At 34.0% G+C, this 22,500-nt stretch overlaps 1 protein-coding gene across 1 annotated transcript in view; it reads right to left on the bottom strand.

Moving 5' to 3' along the window:
• Positions 1-18,526, bottom strand: part of LOC118451398 (retina and anterior neural fold homeobox protein 2) — a 40,376-nt gene extending 21,850 nt beyond the window's left edge. Inside the window, exons 1-2 of the mRNA XM_035887873.2 lie at positions 18,113-18,526; positions 1,731-1,963 (exon numbers count right to left, since the gene is read on the bottom strand). Coding sequence (XP_035743766.1) covers positions 1,731-1,963; positions 18,113-18,287 — 408 coding nt within the window. The 5' untranslated portion in view covers positions 18,288-18,526. The remainder of the gene's footprint in view (positions 1-1,730; positions 1,964-18,112) is intronic.
• Positions 18,527-22,500: the final 3,974 nt, after the last annotated feature.

Here is a 22,500-nt window from a genome sequence, read left to right as displayed (position 1 = left end):
GATACGTAACATTGAATTTTTTTTAATATAAAAAAAAAAATATCATCGCTAATGTCGATTATTATTTTCTAACAAATGCCGATCGCCATTACCTATTTTCAACAAAAAAAAAATTATTTTTCATATTTACATATATACGCACGTACGCACGCATACACACACATACACACACACACACAAACGCATTTTTCCTTTATTTCGTATTATTGAAATCGATGAACGGATAAGTACTTATGTCGTATTAATGTGAAATAATTCCATTCCATTTGTTCGCAATATTTAATCTCTAAACGTTAAAATAAAATAAAATGAATGATATCGCGTAAAGATCGATATGTATACGTGGAATGAATTATTGATGATCGTTGTGGTTGGTTAGAAAAAAAATGAAACAAAAAAAAAATACAAAGAAACGTCATAGCAATAATGAAAGAAGAAGATGAAGAAAAAAGAAGAGAAAAAGAAAAAAAAAAATCAAAAAAAGTAAAGTGAAGTAAAGCAAAGTAAAATAAAATGAAGTAAAGTAAATTAAAATAAAGTAAAAAGAAAAAAAAAAAAGAAAAAAAAGGGGGGAGGGGGGGGGTAAAGTCAAGTACAATAAAGGAAAATCAATCTCTCCTTTGAAGAATTATAAAAGGCAGGTGTCGGTGTTAGTGAGTAGAGAAACGAACGAACGAACGTGCAGGTTATTATACCTATATAGACGAATAAAGTTTGGCACGAGTATGGGAAAGCGTGCCCCTGGGATAGAGAGAAACCTAATCGATGCGTCGTCGCATGCGACTGCGTGCTTTTATCGCTGTCACGCACATAATTAATTTAATTTAGTTTAATACGCTGGGCGGTGAACGTCGGCCGTTGGGCGGCGATTGCCGTTCCGATTGTTTGCACGGAAACGCTGCCATTAAAGCCTCTACCGTTGGCTAGCAGCCACGACTAGTTCGTATCACATCGAATTCCAAAGTGGAAACGATAAATCGTATCGTTCATCGATCCTAAAGAATTCATTTCTGTCTGTCTCTTTGTCTGTCTCTTTCTCTCTTTCTCTCTCTGTTCTTGTTATGATTACGATATTAAATTTAAATTTATTCAAAACTATTAGAATAATTTCGATGATCAGATAAAATTTCCATTTAATTCGAATTCGTTTAATCTTGAAATAAATGTTATTTGAAATCACTAGGAAATGATTGTTTAAAGACATATGTATGTATGTATGTTATAATTTTAACATACGTATTATATATATATATTTTTTTTCCAATGATATTAAATATATCGTTAGACCTTAGATATATCCAAGGATTAATTTACGACAGTATGATAATACTGTTGTGATTTAATAAAAATTGTTACCAAGATTAAATAAATATTTTACATTAGAAAATATTATATCTTTGAATGTGTGAACTAATAATTAATTTTGCCTATATCATCTTGTATTAATATGTAGGTAGAGTAATTAAAATAATAATTAAATATACACACACATATATATATATATATATACATATATATATAAAATGTAAAAAAAATAAGGTAATTACTTTTAAATAATAAATTATTTACTAATTAATTACTCTTTGACAGGTTGACCGAAGGGAAAAAGAAGAAGAAAAAGAAGAAGAAAAAGAGAAAATAGTTTGTACAAATATTAAAAAAAAAAAAAAAAAAAAAAAAAACCAAAAACGAAGAAGGAAAAAAGAAAGATTCAATTTGTTTTTGCTCACCTGAACGCGAACTTCAGGAAGATTGACCTTCATGGCAAGTTCCTCCCTTGAATAAACGTCAGGGTAGTGAGATTTTTCGAATGCTCTCTCAAGTTCGTGCAGCTGGTAAGTGGTGAAGGTCGTTCTGTTACGACGATGCTTCTTCTTTCCTCCATTCCCGTTAATATCGTCCCCGCAACCCGCGCCAAGTTCCTCGTCGCTACCACCGCCGGTTGAGTTGCAGCTGTTCTCACCTGGAAACGCAAGCGGCACGTCGTGTCGGTCAGAAACGCGCTACTATAGGGACCTTCGAGGAAACGGTCGTTACGGCTAATGGGGGTTGGTAATGGTCATCGATTTATCCACCGGCAACCAAGCTATTACCTCTATTATGCGAACATGATAATGGTAGTTACGATCACCATGGACTCTGTTACTTCTCGTATGTACTACGTACATTCGTACGACCAATGTGAAGTTTTATTTGTTTTTTTGTTTTTTACAATACACATATTCTTAACAAAAAAAAAGGTAAAAAAAGAAAAAGAAAAGAAAAACGAGACAAGTATCATATCAGCATTTATTTATTGCTCATATCTCGTGTGGATTGAGATACGATTAAAAAAAAAAAAAAAAAAGAAAAAATAAATAAATAAATAAATAAATAAATAAAAATAAATAATCGTAGATAAACATATTTGTTAAATAATTTCTAATCGAACATATCGTCGAAATGTAAATTAGAAATGATATGTAAATTCATTGTTTTCGACTAAAAAAAAAGAGTTATATATGTGTATGCGTATATAATAAATGTTTGTGATACTCGGTCGGAAGGTTTAAAAGATAAAAAAAAAAAAATAAATAAAAAGAAGAAGAAATAAATAAAAAGACAAAAAGACAAAAAAAGAAAAAAAGGAAAAGAAAAAAAGAAAAAAAGAAAAAAGAAACAAAAGGAAAAGGAAGAAAAAAAGAAAAAGAGAAAGAGAAAGGAGGAAAAGTAGTAGATATATTTATTGGCTTAATTTTTTTTTTTTTCTTTCTTTTTTCCCCCCTTTAATCGTACATATTAAAGCACAGTTATCAAAGTTTACTTTAATAAACCAGCAAGGTAATATTCTTAGATGTTAAGAAACGGGACAATATCGGTTTTTAGCATAAGTTGAAGACCACTGTGTAAAGTGTGCGATAGCACGTACGTTCATACACTGGGTGGCACGTGAGAAATCAAGTGGCACGATGGCAACATTTGTAAAATCTTATATCGTGCTGTACGTCGGGTCAATGCTGCTTATCTACCGTTTTACTAAAGCAACCGACTAACAACCGTTCTCTCTCTCTCTCTCTCTCTCTTTCTCTCTCTCTTTCTCTCTCTCTCTCTCTCTCGTTTACTCGTGAGCTACGCTGTGTAATCGTTAAATGAGCAAAGAGAACCGCAAGATTTACTACTTTCGAACGAGCACGCGACCATTTTATTTGCAAATTACTCTCTCCTTCTTCTTTTACTCTACACACGAGCAACATTTTTTACGTAGACAAAAAGCAAAAATACTTTCGATGGCTCTTAAAAAAAAGAAAAAAAAAAAAAGAAAACAGTAACGAAGGAAGAAGAAAAAAAGAGAAAGAAGAAGAAGAAAAAGAAAAAGAAAAAGTAAAGAAAGGAAAACATAAACCTGATTAAGATATTATAAAGAACAAATTAATTTTATAAATATATATATATATATATATATATAAACTGATCAGTAGTGAATAATGAAATAGTTTATCTACATATATATGGAAAATATGTGAAACGTTTTACACGAGGAACAAATCAGTTATGTCGAATGTAATCGTTAAACGTAAGGATATAAATCATTCTCACACAAATAGACGTATACACGTGCGTCTAGGACGAAGATCGACAGAATACTGAATTGTTTACGATCGGTCACTTAGCATATATGTATGTCTGTATGTATTGTATTTAAATAGACGAATCAATCTCCGAGATGTATTACGTAGACGTACATACATACGTATTTACCTTCCACTGTTTACAAAATTGATATCCTATGGTCCTATTATCTACGTACTATCTCTCAATAATATTTTGAAATATGTAAAATAATTATTCTTTCGACGGGACGTTATATATCCTTACGAAAATAATTCAATGAAAATTATTGTACATCGTGTTATTTATAATCGTATTGAAAGGATTAATCAAAGGGAGGATAAATCAAATTTCGATTGAAACATGATAAGTAAGTACTTACTTATATATATATATATATATATAATGGGACATGAGATATATAAGATAGGATATACATACATATATTATCGACTTTCAAATTGATAAAATCAAACGTGAAAGATCTTTAAAACATTCCGTCTATTATATGCGTAAATTTATATACCTATTAAATATGATCTTCCTTTGGAAAATTAATTAAATAATAAAACTAATCATAATATTATTTTAATCGTTAATTAAATAAAAATGATATAATTATTATATTTATATTATTTAATAATGTATAAAAGTTAATGGCATTTGAGTAACATTAGCCATCAGTAACATCATAATCTTTCGTGGACATTCATGCAAGTGTGAGGTATATATATTCAAGCTCTCATTAACTGCATAATTAACCTTCTCTCGCATCGGAGCGCAGCGCATTAGATCGAATTGTGGGGGGTAATCGGGTGGCTCAATGGCGGCTCGGCCCTAAGCGTCGGCCCTACGTGCCTCTCTTCTCTCACTCTCTCTCTCTCTCTCTCTCTCTCCTCTCTCACTTGCTCTTCTCTACGAACGTCTACTACTCACAAGCCTGGCTTGTGTCCGTGGAAGAGCTAATAACCTCGCCTTGCTTCGTGATTGACGCGCCTATACCGGCTAATTATCAACAACAATCAATAATGGCCCCCGAGAGTTCCAACGCCACCGACTACTACTCCCTTACCACCCTTCCTGAACCAACCCTTTCTATACACCTTCAACATCTTTGCTGTTTCTTTTGCTAATAGGTAGCAATAGGATTCAACGATAAGAAATTAATTTATAACGGGGGAAAAGAACAATGGAAAATTTTTTCTTACGTTGCATCTCTATCTTCACATATTTTTTTCTTTATTTATTTTTTGATATGATTTATTTTTTCCTTTCTCTCTTTTTTTTTTGCGAAATAAGGATTAAAAACAATTTTTTTTCGACCGGTACGACTTATTTTTGAAAGGTGAAATACTCGTATGAAAAAAAAAAAAAAGAAAAAAAAACAAAAAAAAAAGAAAAGAAGAAAAACGAATACTTATTACCATATCAATTATTCTCTCAACAATCCTTCGAACTTATTTATTCAATAACGTACGATAGTAGAAAGAAAAAAAAAAAAATAATAATTATCAATTCATAAGATAAATTTTTGTCAATAGTATATATCAATATCCTATCCTAAAAGAAGAAGAAGAAGAAGAAGAAGAAAAAAAAGAAAAAACAACAAATTCGTATTAATTTTTGCAATCTTTATCCTCCGTAGACAAACGTCAAACAATACGTTGAATAATGTGCGACATTAAAGGATTGCTAAATTAATTGATGATTAAAAGAATTATTTCGCGAAAATTATATATCTTTGAGAAGATAAACAAGGACATTGCAATTATATCTTTGATTTAAAAATATTGCGAATTGATGAGAAGTTCGAAGGTCAATCGTTCGAAGTAAATTTTCGGTAGTTTTGAGTCGATAGAGATTAGAGGGGTTGCTTCCAAAGAGGAATGGTATACATACATACACACACACATACACACACACATATATATATATACATATATATATGGTAAAGCGAAGTATACGGGCGTGTACTCCGCGCGGGGATACGTCTGCGCAATAATTGGTTTCGGTGGGACAGAGTAACCATCATCGTGATTAAATTCTACCAGGCAGGCGCAGAATGTCGGCGTGACGACGCGTTCACCGCTAGACTCTCTCTCTCTCTCTCTCTCTCTCTCTCTCTCTCTCTCTCTCTCTCTCTCTGCCTTCCTTGGTCCTTCTGTTTAACACGTTTCTAGACTCTCTCTCTCTCTCTCTCTCTCTCTCTCTCTCTTTCTCTCATTTACATCGTCTTCGTAAGACGAATTGCGAATTAAACTTCGTGATTTCGTATGTTCTGACCTCGAGTAGTTAGAGCTACTCGAAATTTACACTTTAATATTAATATAGTATAATATAAACATATATATATATATTTCTTTTTTTATTTCTCGTAAAATATCTTTAATTTGATGTTTTTTATAATAATAAAAATAAAATAAAATGAGAAAGAAAAAGAAATATACATATATATATATATATATTCAGCAAAGTTTCCGATCGAAAAGGTGTCGGTCATTGTCGGTATTTCTACGAGAGGAAGATAATAATCGCGGATACTGTATGTTTAAGAGGGGAAGCGTGCGCCTGCTGCTGCTGCTGTTGCTGTTGCTGTTGCTGTTGCTTGAAAGAGAGAGAAAGAGAGAGAGAGTGAGAGAGAAAAAGTGTTCTATCACGTTCTAGCTACTTAAGAGATTGACACGAAAAGATAGTATAATGGACGAAGTGGTCGGCCCGTGCTTTCTTAACCTTCCTACCTCCTACCCCCTTTACTCCTCCACCACTCCCTTCAACCTTTACTCCGACTTACCTACTGACTCTAATGGGCCAACACTGATCGCTGATAAATTTTAAAACGCCGTGGGGGCCTCTTTTGATTCTTCTCGGCTGCTTAATCGAGTTAAGGTGCCGATTAAGAAACAGGCTGCCGTCACGTTAACGCGGTACGATCGTACCTACACTAAAGTTTATTCCTTTGTCCTACCGTAAAAATCCTTTGGACGTTTGTTAAATGCGAAACTTATCAATCGTTTAACTCAAGAGAATATTTTCCTTCATACGAATAATAATAATAATAATAATAATAATAATAATAATAATAATAATAATAATAATAATAATAATAATAATAATAATAATAATAATAATAATAATATAATTAAATATATATATATAATATATTACATACAGGAAGACGTTATAGTTATTAAGATAAAAATTTGGAAGATATATTTTTTCGACAATATCAATGTTAAAAGGGGAGATATTTTTTGAGATAAGAGATAAAAATTTTTTCAAATGGGATAATTTTTTCTTTTACCAAAAGAATTAATTTCCTTCCCTCGTCCTATCCGATCCACCTACACACCTACTCATTCTTCCCTTTGACGGACCGATGATATTATCATTCACGTGTATTATAATAGATTTGAAATAATTATCATTTTTGATCTTAAACGTTTTCGTTAGTTCAGTCAGGCAGCCGCCGATATTGCTACGATCCAACCTGGTATCCTATAATCCGTCCCGTTCGTCGCCGTATTTGCGAGGAAAACGTCACGTGCGATAATTAATGCTAAACGGATTAACTTCCTCGAATGCGAGCTCTCGTATTAATCCGATTATAATGGACTGACGTTAACTGTGAAAGGTTTATTACTCTTTTCCTAAAAGAAGTCACCTTATTCTAAGTTGACAAGTAAGTACTTACTTAGATAGATGTGTACATACATGTATATGTATCTACATATTACATATATATATATATATATACATATATATATACACCGATATAGATAAAAGTGTATTCTCGCGAAAACTCGGTCAACGTTAATATCGTCGTTTATTTAACATGGATAATTAACGTTAGATGGATATAATATTAGTACGATATATTACGGAATGAAAATAAATTCATTTTTGTTTATTAACATTGATAAATTGAAAGTAATCTAAAATGACATGAATTAATCTTACGTAAATAAGATCTATGACGTTATAAACAGAGAGAGAGAGAGAGAGAGAGAGAGAAGGGTGCAGACAGGGGCATAAGCAAAATAATTTTTTTTATCCCGGCAGGTAAAGAGATAGATATATAAATTGAAAGAGAGAGAGAAAAAGAGAGAGAGAGAGGGAGAGAGAAAGAGAGAGAGGGTGGATGAAAAACTTCGTTGCTCGATGTTCGACGAGACGCACGATACGCCGTCTCGTTCCGTCGTTTATACTTAAGCATGGCTGTCGATTCGAAATCTAATTTCCTTGATCGGCGTGGGAGGACAGGTCGAGACAAAGAGGGAGTAAAATCGGGATATAGGAAATAAGAGAAAGAAGATGGTATGCCGTCACACAGAGGGCTTAGCTCGCCGACCAAAGAAGATTACAGAATTTGTCTTCTCGTGGACCGTCACCGGTGTTCTTCTTTCCTTCTCTTTTCAACCCCTCTCCTTTTTCTTATATATATATATATATCTTTCTCTCTCTCTCTCTCTCTCTCTATCTATCTCTATCTATTTCTCTCTCACTCTCACTCTCTCTCTCTCTCTATCTCTCTCTGTCTCTTTCTCTCGTCTTCTTCCAACGCTTTCCGACCGACTCTTTCGGTTTTTATCTCCGGAACGAAACGCAATGGCCACTTTGCGCGCCGGCACAAAGTTTCGACGGAAATTTCTTCGTAAAAGCCGCTGTCACCTTTCGCGCGATTTAATCCGACGCACCATATCGATCGTACTCTTCTCCCCCAGCTTCTTCCTCATCGAAAAGAATAGTGGAGAAACAGAGAGAAAGAGGAAGAGAGAGAGAAAGAGAAAGAGAGAGAGAGAGAGAGAGAGAGAGAGAGAGAGAGAGAAAGAGAGTAGGAGGGAGAATCTTCCGACATGGACAAATTCTTTCGTAGATTAGAACGTAACAAGATAGATACCTATATATATATATACTTGAATATACATGCTCATATATATATATATATATATATATATATATATATCAACAATCATGGCGCAGTATACAATTTATGTATCTTGATTAAAAGCTTTATTAAAATTCTACCGATATCTATCTCTATATGCATGTACGTATTTATTTATTTATTTATTTATATATTTATCTTCTTTTTTTATTTATTTTTTCTCCCTCTTCCCCCTCACTAAAGAATGATATGGTGAACGATCGTACAGATTAAAAAAAAAATAATAATAATAATAAAACAAAAAAAAAAGGAAGAGAAAAAAAGATGAAATAATCGAAACGGAACGTTCGTTGTTCTCTCTCTCTCTCTCTCTCTCTTTTTTTCCCCTTCAATCTCTCTACTCCGATCACTTACGATTATATTAGGTAGAAAAAATGAAAAATAAAGAAAAAAGAAAAAGAGGAAAGAAAGAAAAAGAAATGATTTATTTATAACTTTGAAATTTCAAATTTACGCCAATATCTATTCCTAGAAAAAAGATCATGGACGTTTGAAGAATATTTGGAATATATTTGTTTTCCTTTTTTCAATATATAAAAAAAAAAAAGAAAAAAAAAAGAAAAGAAAAAAGAAAAATCTTTATTTTTCTTTTGTAATTACTTTCGACAGCGCACATGTTCCATAGTAATTTTTGATAAATGCTTATCCTGAACTGTCTTTGATCATCGTTCGTAAACATGTATGGTCGAGTAATCCCCATGTCTTTTAATAAAATTAATGAACAGGTTTCATATCTCGAGTCCACTAATCCTTGGACTGTCTTCTCGACCGTTGGTTCTGTTCAAAAAATATTGTAATAAGAAAGAGAGAGAAAGGATATATGAGAGATAGGATATATGAGAGGAGAAGAAATGATTCTTGATCGTCCATAGGCTAAGAGAGTATCAGGTTCGTCGATTATTCGCGTACCCAGTATCGAATTATTAAATTGTCAAAGTGCTTGCGAACGTGTGCTCTTTAAGAACTAGTTCTCTCTCTCTCTCTCTCTCTTTTTCTTTCTTCTCTATCTGACTCTTGCCTTAAAGAAAAGGCTCTTAAGCTGTCATCAAGTTCTTGCCGCGAGGATAAAGTTTCCTTCTAAACGGGTCAACGGACTTTGAGAGGAGACAGCAACTTTGTTCTATTGCCCGTCGGTTTGTCATGTTTCCGAATGAAAATATAATTTGATAATGGTAATCATCGATATTCATTTTCCATCCTTCTCTTCCTTTCTCTTCCTTTTTATTTAATTTAATTTAATTTAATTTAATTTAATTTTATTTTATTTTATTTAATTTATTATTAGTTCTCTTTTTCTTTTTTTTGTTTTTTTTTTCAAATTTTCAATTTCCATTCTAATTTTTGTTATTTAATTTTTAACTTTACATCTTATTTTTCTTGCTTTCTTTTTTCTTCAATTTTTTGTCTCTTTTGATCTTGTTCTCTCTCTCTCTCTCTCTCTCTCTCTCTCTCTCTGTCTCACTCGCTCGCTCGCTTGCTCTCTCTTATTCATCACTATCGAATTTGTAATAATCTTTCCCGACGATTTGATATTGATACCACTCGGACTAATTCATTTAACGTTATCACGCAAGGATGGTACTTAAATGGTATATGAAAAGTTTCGAAAATTTCAGATTGGAATGCCTCGAGTTGAATTAATCCTATCAGAACCCGATTTTCGTTGAAATCGTTCGAAATAGGAGCCAACTGAATTTCCGATATTTCGTGTTTAAGGGTAACGGAAATACGACGATATAAACGAACGAAAAGATGAAAGATACCGAGAGAGAGAGAGAGAGAGAGAGAGAGAGAGAGAGAGAGAGAGAGAGAGAGAGAGAGAGGGAGAGAGGGAAAAAGAGAAAGAGAAAGAAAGAAAGAAAGAGAGAGAGAGAGAGAGAGAGACAGAGAAAAAATGAAGAAACATTTTTTTACTCTCTATCTATCTATTTATAAATACGCATATACATATATTACTTTTGTAAAAATATTTCGTTGATTTTTTAATTATTTTAAGAATGTTTTTGAATTTTTTTTCTTCTTTTTCTTTCTTTCTTTTTGCAAATAAATATATATATATATATATATATATATATATATATATACGTACACGTATATAAAGGCTGCTTGTAATAAAAGAGAAAACTATTTTCTCTTTCCCGTTCCCCCAGCTCTCCCCCGTCCCGTTATGGTTACCGGTTAATAATTTAATTGTTCTCTAGCGTGCACGCTTCATTGGGATATCTTAGCCGGGATCGGCGCACGAGCTTCGTTAGCTTTTATACGAAAGGGATATACATATAGAGGAAACTTACTACACTTGGCGTGTTAAAATTCACATTTCGCTGCTCACCGAGCCAATGAAATTCTTTCGTAATGATTAAGTACCTATCTACTATGTAAAATATTTAAACGTATTTATATACATAGAAATGATATCAACAATTAGAACTAGACTGATTATTATATACTGTATGTATATGTGTTTGTATGTATTTGTATATGTGTTTAAAGGGAGAAAGAGAGAGAGAGAGACAGAGAGAGAGAGAGAGAAAGAGAAAAAGATTAAACAATATTATTTAACGATAATAATCGAATATATTTCAATGAAAACATATCACGAATTTGGCGATACTCATTTTGTCAATGGATTTCAGTATACCGATTTTGAATTATCCAGGCGTCAATATTAATCGCGGTAATGACGTACTGATTGCTAATCGGTGCACAAATTACACGAATACCACCTTGTCACGAGCATCTGTATATATATATATATATATATATACACATATGTTTGTGTGTCTGTCTGTTTCTCATTTGCCTATAGCTATATATATATATATATATGTATATATGTGTGTGTGTGTGTATAGAGGAATTTATAGGTAGGGTAACTATCTCTATCTTCGTTTTCAATGTATCTCTCTGTCTTCGCGTCGGATTCGTGTCGTCTCGTCTACGACTATCGATCACGACTGAAACGTTTCGGGTATCTCTACGAAGCAAAGTAGGTTCCGCGACGATTCCCGGTGTACGATTGATCGCCGACACCTGTGCACCAATTACTACTCGTGAGCTTTGATCCGACGGTAATTCGCTTTAATTGCTAAGCTTCTCTCACACTCTCTCTCTCTCTCTCTCTCTCTCTCGTTGTCTCTCGCTGTCTCTCGCTGTCTCTCGCTGTCTCTCGTTGTCTCTCGTTGTCTCTCGTTGTCTCTCGTTGTCTCTCGCTGTCTCTCGCTGTCTCTCGTACTCTATCTTTTATGTATTTATCTGATATTTCATTATATCTATGCTATGAAAAAAAAATAAATGTACTGACGCGTCTAGATAATTATGCATTTTTATCTGCTTTTTTTTTTTTATTTTTTACTATATATAAATGCGTTGCATAATGAAACGTTAGAATAGAATAGAATAGAAATAGAATAATGGAAATATTTAAGAAAATAAAGATACGCGTCTTTCTTTTTTTTTTTTCCTCTTATTTTTTCTTTCTTTCTTTCTTTCTTTTTTTTTTCTTTTTTTTTTTTCAAATGTCAAATCATTTCAGCGACTCGTGAATTCGTTCTATGATTTCATCAAAAAATCAATGTTTATAATAGTAAAAACGTTGGGTTCTATAATAAAATTGTCCTGAAACGAACTCGCTTATTAAAAGCTTATCAGTTATTATCGATTTGTTATTATTCGTTTTTTTTTTTTACTGTTTTGCTTGCTCTCCCTTTCTCTCTCTTTTTTTTTGTGTCCTTTCTTCTTCTTCTTCTTTTTTTTTTTTTTTTTCGTCGAACAAAATCAACTAGAACCTTCGCCTCGAGAGAATCGATTTCTTTTCGTTCTTTCTTCCTTCTCTTTCGTCGTTTTTTCATCGTCTGACACACACACACACACACACACGCACACACACGCATACATACATACATACACACACACACACACACAAATAGATACGAATGAACGAACGAACGTACGTACACGCACGCACGTACGCAGCCATACGCACACAGAGGATAGATACACAACGAAACGAAAAGCTGATTGGTAGGATGAAAATACGCGCATGTGCTCATCCGTTTCGTCGGTGTATCACGAGAAGATTCACCTTTTTAATTTAGCGCACGTACAAATAGAGAGCTCTAGGGTAAACAAAACGTCGCTCGTTTAAATCGAACGAATCGAGGCGATAAAAATTTCTCGAACGTTCCCCATCCTCTTTTTGGTCCCCGACAGCCCCACCTCATCATCCCACCCCTTCAATCATCATCATCTCCCTCTCGTATACCTATCCCCCCCCCACCCCACACTCTCCCCTCATCTCTTTCGTCAAATGTTATAACGTTGGAGGCGAGTGTGTCCGTACTATCTCCCAAATGTAAATTGATAGAAATTTATCGAAAAAGTGCGGGAACGTAATTAATGAAGCCCGTTTATTCGTTGAACTTTTCCATCCTCTTCCGACGGCTCTTTTCGTTGAGTTCACTACTAATTCTCTTTCTCTCTCTCTCTCTCTCTCTCTCTCTTTCTCTCTCAGTATCAACGTTTATTCGATGGCCCGAAAACGTCCGACCAAAAAACAAGCTGTTCTCGCAATAAACGGGTATGAAATTACACGTAATTGCTTGCACCCATTTAGCTTTCTTTTTCTATTTCTATCTCTCTCTCTCTCTCTCTCTCTCTCTCTTTCTTTCTTTCTGTCACATACAGCTTCCTAATACGTATACACGTATACACATGAACAGAACCTACCTACTATTGTTTTGGTCACGCGATCGAAGTTACCCCCTTCTAACAAAGTACAGTTTTGCGTATGGCACACGTTCGCAGACGTTGTCACGATCTTTTTCCGTAATACAGACATTAGAACGAGTAAGAGTGAGACAGAGAGAGAGAGAGAGAGAGAGAGAGAGAGAGAGAGAGAGAGAAGGTTGGATTTTCCTTCTTCTTATAAAAAAAAATATATATATATATATGTATATATTATAATATATATATATAGGAAGAGAGAGAGAGAAAAAAAAGAAATGAGAGAATGATCTTTCGAGAAATTATAATCGAAAAGTCATAATATCAGATTGAGATTGGCTAAGATTTATTTTGTTAAAGCATTAAAACGGGAATAAAAAGAAGAATGAGAGAGAGAGAGAGAGAGAAAAAGGCATATACTTTAATTTCTTTTTTATTTTATGTTTTTTTTTACGGAGAAAAAAATAATGGGACTCAAGAAATGGAACAACGATCATTGATAAATTATAATCGAAAGATAGAGGTATCATAGATCAAGATAGTTGAAATTTATTTAACTAATAAACGTCTAGAAGGCAATGTATGTATATATAACTTTGTAGATTTCTACTTTATAATCAGGTGATAAATATAGGTATACCTGTGTGCTTCTCAAACCTTCGCGTTAGCTTACATTAAGATAATGTAACAACGTAGTAATATACATTAATAGCAATAAAGAAAAAAAAAAGAGAGAGATAGATAGATAGATAGATAGAGAGAGAGAGAGAGAGAGAGAAGAAAAGAAAAAACCTAATCTAGCATGGTCGGACTTGAGCGTTTTGCATTTTAACGAGTTCTCGCGCTTGAAAGGAGAATTCTCTGAGCGTAGATAAGAGAAACGGATGAAAACGCGGGTTTTGCATGGAGGTTTTAGTTAATCGTACAAACGATGCCGATAATTACCGTATAAACCGAAAGAAATTAATCAAGACATGTTAAAGGAACACCTGTTTCAATTATTTTATATGATTCAATCGTGCTTTCTTGTCTTTCTCGAAAATGGTTATCCGTTTCTTTGATATGTTCGTGATATATTTAGATCATCGTTAACATCGTTTTGACAATAGTTACTAAAGAAAAGATAAAGAGGGACAGAGACAGAGACAGAAACAGAGAGAGAGAGAGAGAGAGAGAGAGAGAGAGAGAGAGAGAAGGGAAATCAGAAAAGTAAAAGGAGAAGAAGAAAAAGAAGAAGAAGAAGAAGAAGAAGAAGAAGAAGACGAAGAAGATGATGAAGATGATGAAAAAGAAAGCAGATGATGAAGGCACGATCCATTAGTAGGCACGTCAATTCGGCTCTTAAGAAGCGACTGACTTAAAGCCGCTTCCCATCTATTTTTTTTTTTTTTTTTCTTATCTTTATCTCTTTCTCTCTCTTTCTCTATCTATCTATATCTCTCTTACTCTATATATATATATATATATATATATATATATATATAACTATATATCTTTCAAACCGCTCCGTACTTATTAGCGGAGGCTGTGCTGCTAGGCTTTTACCTTTCTCCTCTCGGCACACGGTATCATAATTAATGATAATTCGATTAGCGAGACAAGATTGGACCATGGCTAAGCAGACTCCGATGTCCCTCCTTTCTTTTTTCCTTTGTTTTCTTTCTTTTCTTTTTTCTTCATTCCTTTTTTCTTATCTCGTTTTTTCTCCTTCATCTATTTTTCTTTTTTCTTTATCTAACGTTTACTTCCCTCCTTGTTCCTCCTTTTTTTTCCCTCCTTCTCCTCCTCCTCCTTCTCCTCCTCCTCCTATATCTACTTAATCGTTAAAACGTTGCAAATATTTTTTTTTTGTGTCCACTCTTTCCATGCGCGCGCGTCCCTTTTTTATTTCGCTTTTCCTCTTGCCCCTCTTCGTTTTCCTTTTTGACGCCCCCACCCTCCCGCCCACTCCCACTCTTTTTTCCCCTTCTTCTTCTTCTTCTTCTCCTCCTCCTCCTCCTTCTTTTTTCCTTTGCTTCTCTTTTTTCTCCTTTTTCATTTTGTTTATTTCTTTTTTTTCTCTATTTTCTCCTTTTTTTTTTTTTTTTTTTTTTTTTTTATTAATTCGTTATCGTACCATGTAGCAGGAGGCTACTACGTAATTTTCTTCTTTTATCTCGATAGATGATGGTACACGATCGTCAACGTATCTCGATCTGACGTCGGCGATTAAGAGGCAATTAACGTCAACCTTCGCCAAAAATCACGCGTCATCGTTCCCCTCCTAACCTGCCATCCTCTTTCCTTCTCTGTCTCCCCCCCACCCCGCCCCTTTCTCTCTCTCTCTCTCTCTCTCTCTCTCTCTCTCTCTTTTTCCTCGTCGTACAACGTATGTGAGATTAATTGGATTGATATTGGAATTTATTTCCCGACGTTACGTTTGAGCGATGATCTAACTTCGTATTTCGATGACGATTAATCTTTATTACAGTCATTGATAATGATCATGTAAATTTTATAAAACAAAAAAAAAAGAAACCAAAAAAAATATTATTATTTGTTTACTCATTTACTCATTTATTCATTCATTCATTTATTTTCCTTCTCTTTCTCTTTTTTCTTTCTTTCCTTTATAACGAGACACGCATTAATGTTTTACATGTTTCTTCCTTTTTTCTTCGTTACAATCGTTGTATATATTCATGAACAAAAAAAAAAAAAAATGAAATAAAAAGAAACAAAGAGAAAAATGAGAAAAAAAAAACAAAAAAAGGAAAAAGAATAAAAAGGAAAGGGATAGAGAGGGAAAAGAGAGAAAGAAAGAAAAGGCCACGTGTTTAGTTTCGTTCGAGATTATGCGATTTCTGTTCCCCACAACTATTATATTACTCCGTTATTCGTCATCGTTACTCTCTATCTCTCTTTCTCGATTCACCCTCGCGGTCTCTCTCTCTCTCTCTCTCTCTCTCTCTCTCGATAACGGTAGTAGCGCCCGTACGAAATTGTTTTGTCGATTCTGACCTTTCCACCGAAAGTGTTGCGTCGATACGTGCACCTGCACGAAACGCGAACGCGGTAGGTAGAATGACACGAAAACGACGCTCGTTTTCATTGCCCGAAGGATAAATTCGACCTTCCTCTAGACAAAGTGTGCCTCGAAATTGGAATTATTGGATATACGTTTACTCGATGACCGACATATTTATATACATGTGTGTATTTGTATATGTATATATATATATATATATATGTAAACAGTGACGTATATTTCATTATCTAATCATTTTAATCAATGTTAGTTAAAAATCATTTCGAACGAATTTTATGTAATATAATTTTACAGATTAAAATCCCATCGGTTCTTTCTTTCTTTTTTCTTTTTTTCTTTTTTCTCTCTTTCTTTCATTTCCTTTTTTTATAATTTGTAACATATTTATTTATGAGATATATATATATATATATATAAAAACTAAAAGAAATATTATTTTTTAGATAAATATTTTTTATTAAACATACGTACTACGTATATATCGACGTACACGATCGTGTATATAATTATGTATACATGTATATACCTATACATGTACACATGCACACATACACACATATATATATATATATATATATATATATATATATAAATGGTGGTAAAAAAGTTAGAGAGAACTGGCTGTAGAAAGTGCTTCGGTTTAACTCCGGACGGCGAATTAACGTGTGGCTGCCGTGTCGTCGTAGTCGAGAGATCTTTCTGATAATAACGATTTTCCAATTATACGCTAACATTACATAGGCGAGGAAGTTATACGTGCAACCTCGACGACTACAACGTAAGCAAGTAAGTAAGTACTTACTTACTAAGTCAGGAATCGGAAGACACGTAGCTCTTTTTAACGATATGACGATGATAGCCATATAAGAAAAGTACACAGGAGGCAATAAATTTATGCTGACATCATTCAAATCTATGATTATATACGTTAAGGAGCTGATCATTAAATTAAACATCACTCGTGTTTTATCACTCGATGATAATAACGGATGAATATGTTATATAATGATGAATCGAGGGTAATTGGGGTGGGGTAAACGCGTGTCAGATGATGATAATACGTCACTGAAATGACAAATGAATGTCTACCGTCGGACACAGATTCAAACGATGAATGTGATGATAGTTCATAAGATCATTTGAATTTTTAAAAAATACGAATAGATATTTCTTCTTCTTCCTTTTCCTTTTTTTTTTCTTTTTTTTTTCTTTTTTTTTCATATTCTACGAATAAACACATTACGATCTATCAACTTCGATAACGGGATATTGATAAACACATTATTCGAAAATATACGTATTTGATACTATAATAGAAATTAAAACGTATATATGTATTGTATATATGTATTATATATGGATATCGTACGATCGGTTTCATCGAAGTCTCGTCGTCGTAAAGAAAATAATTGTTAACGTCGATGATACACGAAACCGATGTAAAATAATTATTGGCAAATTGAATAATAATACGACGTTATCGAACGATACGTATCGTCACAATAATTCCAATGTCACTTTCATGTATATATACATATACATATACATATATATATATATAATAATAATAATAATAATAATATATATGCATAAATTAAAAAGTAAATAAATGAAAAATAAAAAAAAATAAAATATACGTTTCTCAATGAATGTTCGATAGATGAAACTATTTAATCGCATTCAATAAATATATAAATATATCTAATACACGTATGATTAATAGATATATATGTATGCATGTATATATATATATATATGTATGTGTGTATGCGCGCGTGTGTGTGTGTGTGTGTGTGTGTGTGTGTGTGATAAACAAAGAAGAATACCAGTGTTCTCCTGAGACTCGCGAGTACTGTCTTCCATCTCTTGATGATTCCTTTTGTGATTAGCCAGGCCGAGTATGGCATCGATGCTGTGTCGTGGCGTGCTACTGGTTGGTTTTGGCAGGACGATGTCCTGACTATTTTGCGAGCTCGTTTCAACGAGCTGCTGCGAATCCATCGCCGTTCGTGAAAATAGACAAAAATCCTGTACGAAGACGAATAGAATAATTTCACTCGAGTACTCGTCAGCTTGTAACGCTTTGTTTGTTTGCTCGTTCGTTTCTATTGTTTTGTTTTGTATTCGTTCTGTTCCTCCTCTTCTCTCTCCTTTTTTTTTTCTTCGTCGCTCCCTTCGCCAAAAAAAAAAAAAAAATAAGATGTCTACGATACAATTCACTTCCTATTTACGCGAGAACACATTGAATCGTTGATACAACGAAGTACGATCATTTTTTCTTCTTTTCTTCTTTCCCTTTTTATTATTTATTTATTTCTTTACTTATTTCTTTATTTCTTTATTTTTCTTTTTTTCTTTTTATCTTTTTTCTTTTTTGTTTCAATAAACGCGCAACTCACGTACCCGGATATATATGTCATTAATATAGTTCGTCAAGCACTCATTAAGATTTACAAGGTCACAAGATAACGGCAACTAAACGATTTTCATTCATAGTCAATCAACGATGATACACATATATATATATATGTATATATGTATGTATATGTATATATATCACTGTCCGATATACGTATGGTAAATCACTGTGTTAACCTTCTTTCTCGGCTTTCCTTTTCCTCTTTCTTTATTCTTATTTTTTATTTTTTCTTTTTATTTTTTCTTTTTATTTTTTTTTACTTTATACAAAATCAAGTCAAAATGTATATTGCGACGACGTTTCCATGGAAGATATTACGTTGACACGGTCCATCGTTGATTGAGATCATATCTATGTACGTATGTCTTTTCTTTCTTTCTTTCTTTCTTTTTTCACCGCACAAAAAAGAAACCAGAAGAAATCTTATCCGATCACCTTCCTACCGAAACTATGATAATAATAATAATAATAATAATAATTCTTCTTATAATAATCCTTCGTTACTTCACGTGCGAACGATTATTTATCAATTCCATTCTTGATGTTTAAAAACTCGAACGAACGTTATCACTGATTTTAAATAACATGGATGAAGTATCACTTACTTTAATTTTCAAATAATTAAGAACGTGAGTCCGTGTCGATACTAGTCGATTGAACTTCATCGAAAGTAAATCTTTTCGTTGGATCGATCGCGATCTATATTTTTCTCTGTTTTCTTCTCTCTCCCTCCCTCCCTTCCTCTATCTCTCTCACTCTGTCTCTCTTTCTCTCTGTCTCTCTGTCTCTCTGTCTCTCTTTCTCCGAAAATAAGTGTTCGTCGTATGTAAGGGTCGATGCTTTGAGGAGAGCGTGCGTCCTACTCGAGGACTAGCCGGCCGTCGTCTAGCGGGGTGGCCTTTGTTGCAGCTGCACACAACTACTCACTTAGGGAAGCACGATATCGTGAGGGAAGAAAGAGGTGGGAACCCTGATTGAAATGGCATTGGGCGTGGCTTAGTAGAACCAATGACGGGGAAGCTCGAGGTAACTGCTAACCAATCATAATGAAGATAGAGGAACATGGCGAGACAGTGGTGCTCAATCATAGTGGAATTTTCATCTTTATCCAACCCCCGCCGATATCACTAAGGTGGGGGAGAGTTTTCGGCTTGCGTTAGAATCTCAAGCGGAGTTGGGAGGGAGGGTACGGATAGACTATAGGAAGGGTGGGGGTTAGGAGAGTTTAAGAGGGGAGGGGTGGAATGGTCGAACGACGAGTTTTCTTCTGGCTTCTGTGACAACGTACGCGGGTTTCCTCTTCTATGTCTACGTCTCTCTCTCTCTCTCTCATTCTCTCTCTCTTTCTGCGTTTGTGTGTATATGTGTGTATACGTCTATTTTCTACTCTATGAGTCTATGTACGTTTGTGTAAGACAGAGAAAGAGAGAGAGAGGGTTGTAGACGTGCGCAAAAGCGAACGTACGTAGAGAGGTGGCTCTCACTGATGTACAAACGTTCTCGCAACATACGCACATATATATATATATATATATATATACACGTAAATATATGTATATGTGTATATACACAAGAAGAGAAGGAGAGAGAGAGAGAGAGAAAGAGAGGGAGAGGGTGAGAGAGAGAGAGAGAGAGAGACATACAGACACGTATACGAAATACGCGTAGACACAAAGTGTACAGAGGGTGCCCGGTGTGGGTTGATTCTTGCGGCGGATTCTGGCATCCCCTGTAATTGCCAGAAATGAGGTAAAGCTTACCGCTTACGCCGAGGCTTCTATGCTCCTGTGTACATACCTATGTAGGTATATACAATACTTCGTGAATTTCAAAGACTAAGTAAGTAAGTAAGTAAGTAAGTAACTACTTAGGTATGTAAGTACTTACGTATGACGTACAATATCTATTCGTTTCAATTGATTCCTTTAACTACTTTTTTCTTTTCTCCATTCGACGGTATATCGTTTTAAAAAATAAATCAGATTACGATGATTCTCCGATCGATTATCTCCTCTTATTTATATGTTTAGGTACATAAATATATATATACATATATATATATATATATATGCATCCATGTGTATGTATATGTATTCATAACTACTATTTGATAAAGCATCGTTCTTTCTATCGTTATCAGAAATTACTTTCAAACGAAGTTTCGATCGATCGAACGAAATTACGTAAATGAATCTGTTTGAGTGAGAATTAAACGACTATTCTCTCTTTTCTTTTATATTACGAAGTGAGAAATGTACAAAAATTTTGTAGTTTTATCTTGAATTTATCATCGAAAAGAAATTTTCGTCAATTTGTGTCGCCGTGGAAACGAGACCCTGTACGCGTGTCCCTGTTTCTTTGTGTGTGTGTGTGTGTGTGTGTGTGTATGCGTGTGTCTGCGCGTGTGTGACGAGAGAGAGAGAGAGAGAAAGAGAGAGAGAAAGAAAAAGGAAGAGTGGATAACAGATTTTTATTCGTAGCGTTCTTTCCATGAGTTTTCGGGATTTGCCTGGTGACAAAGCAGCAAAAAGCGGGGAACGCTTTTCCGGTTAGCAGAACGGCGCGCGTCCGGCTTGGAAATTGTTTCTTTTCCATTCCCGTAGACCAAAAACCAACGAGAGGACGCAAAATAAATCCCTGTTTCCCATTCCACGCTCGATTCCGCGTATCGTCGTTACCATTTGGCGTTTTAGCCCGGGGGGAAGTGTACGCCCACAAAACCGCGCGACAAAAGATATCCGCCTCTAGCGAAACAGTAGCTTTGCTCAAAATCGATCTAACTATATCGAGCTAAATTATACGTTGCGGATGAATTCCCGTTTGGCCGTTATAGGAAAAGGACTTTCCTCCTTCCTATATATACATATATATATATATATATATATATATACATATACATATATATATACATATATATATACATATATATATATGTATGTATGTATATATATATATTTCTATTTTACAAACTTTTCGATACGATGAAACTAAGATACTGTCATTGTTGATTAAACTTTAGGGAAAGGATTTTCTAAATTTTTCAAAACATCGGGTATATATATATATATATATATATATATATGTATGTATATAGTTATAAAAAAAAAATATCATTCCCAACTTGGAGATTAAAATTTTTCAAATATTTTCGATCTTTTATAAAAATTAGATATTACTTAAATTATCTTAAATTTAACAATAAAATAGATTACTTCTTGAAATAATTTGAATTTGAATTTTTGAAAAAGTTTCTTGATTATTATAAAAAGTTTATCAATTATTAATTATAAAAGAGAAATAGAAAAAGAAAAAGACAAGAATTTTTATTTATCTCTAATTTAAATAAATATTTCAAATTTATAAAATTCTTTTATATATAATAATCCGTGAAAGGATTGACACGTGTAGTTAGAAAATAACTATAACAAGACCGTAAGGGATAAAATCTCGATAAAGGGTTTCGAAGGACAACAATGTTCCCACGAGCGTGCCGTGTCACGTGGAATTTACTTATCGGGCTCTCGCGAATATTCGAAGAGTCGACGAGTCCTCGACAACGCCATTTTCCACCCCGCTCAATCTCGGCCACCAATCTAGCTCGTGGCTTCAACATAGGGAGATAGAGATAGTAAGAGAGAGAGAGAGAGAGAGAGAGAGAGAGAAGAGAACCCAGAGAAAAAGCTTTTAAGTCCCTCGTGGAAATCAGATCACAGTTGCATTTAACCGGATCCCACTTACAGCGATAAATATCTGACAAAGACAGAAAGAAAGAGAGAGAGAGAGAGAGAGAGAGAG

This window comes from Vespa mandarinia, chromosome 2 (assembly GCF_050613455.1).
Source record: "Vespa mandarinia isolate Hongniang chromosome 2, ASM5061345v1, whole genome shotgun sequence".
NCBI classification, from domain to species: Eukaryota; Metazoa; Arthropoda; class Insecta; order Hymenoptera; family Vespidae; genus Vespa; species Vespa mandarinia.
Note: the sequence above shows the minus strand (reverse complement) of the source record. Positions and strands in the feature narration are given on the sequence as shown.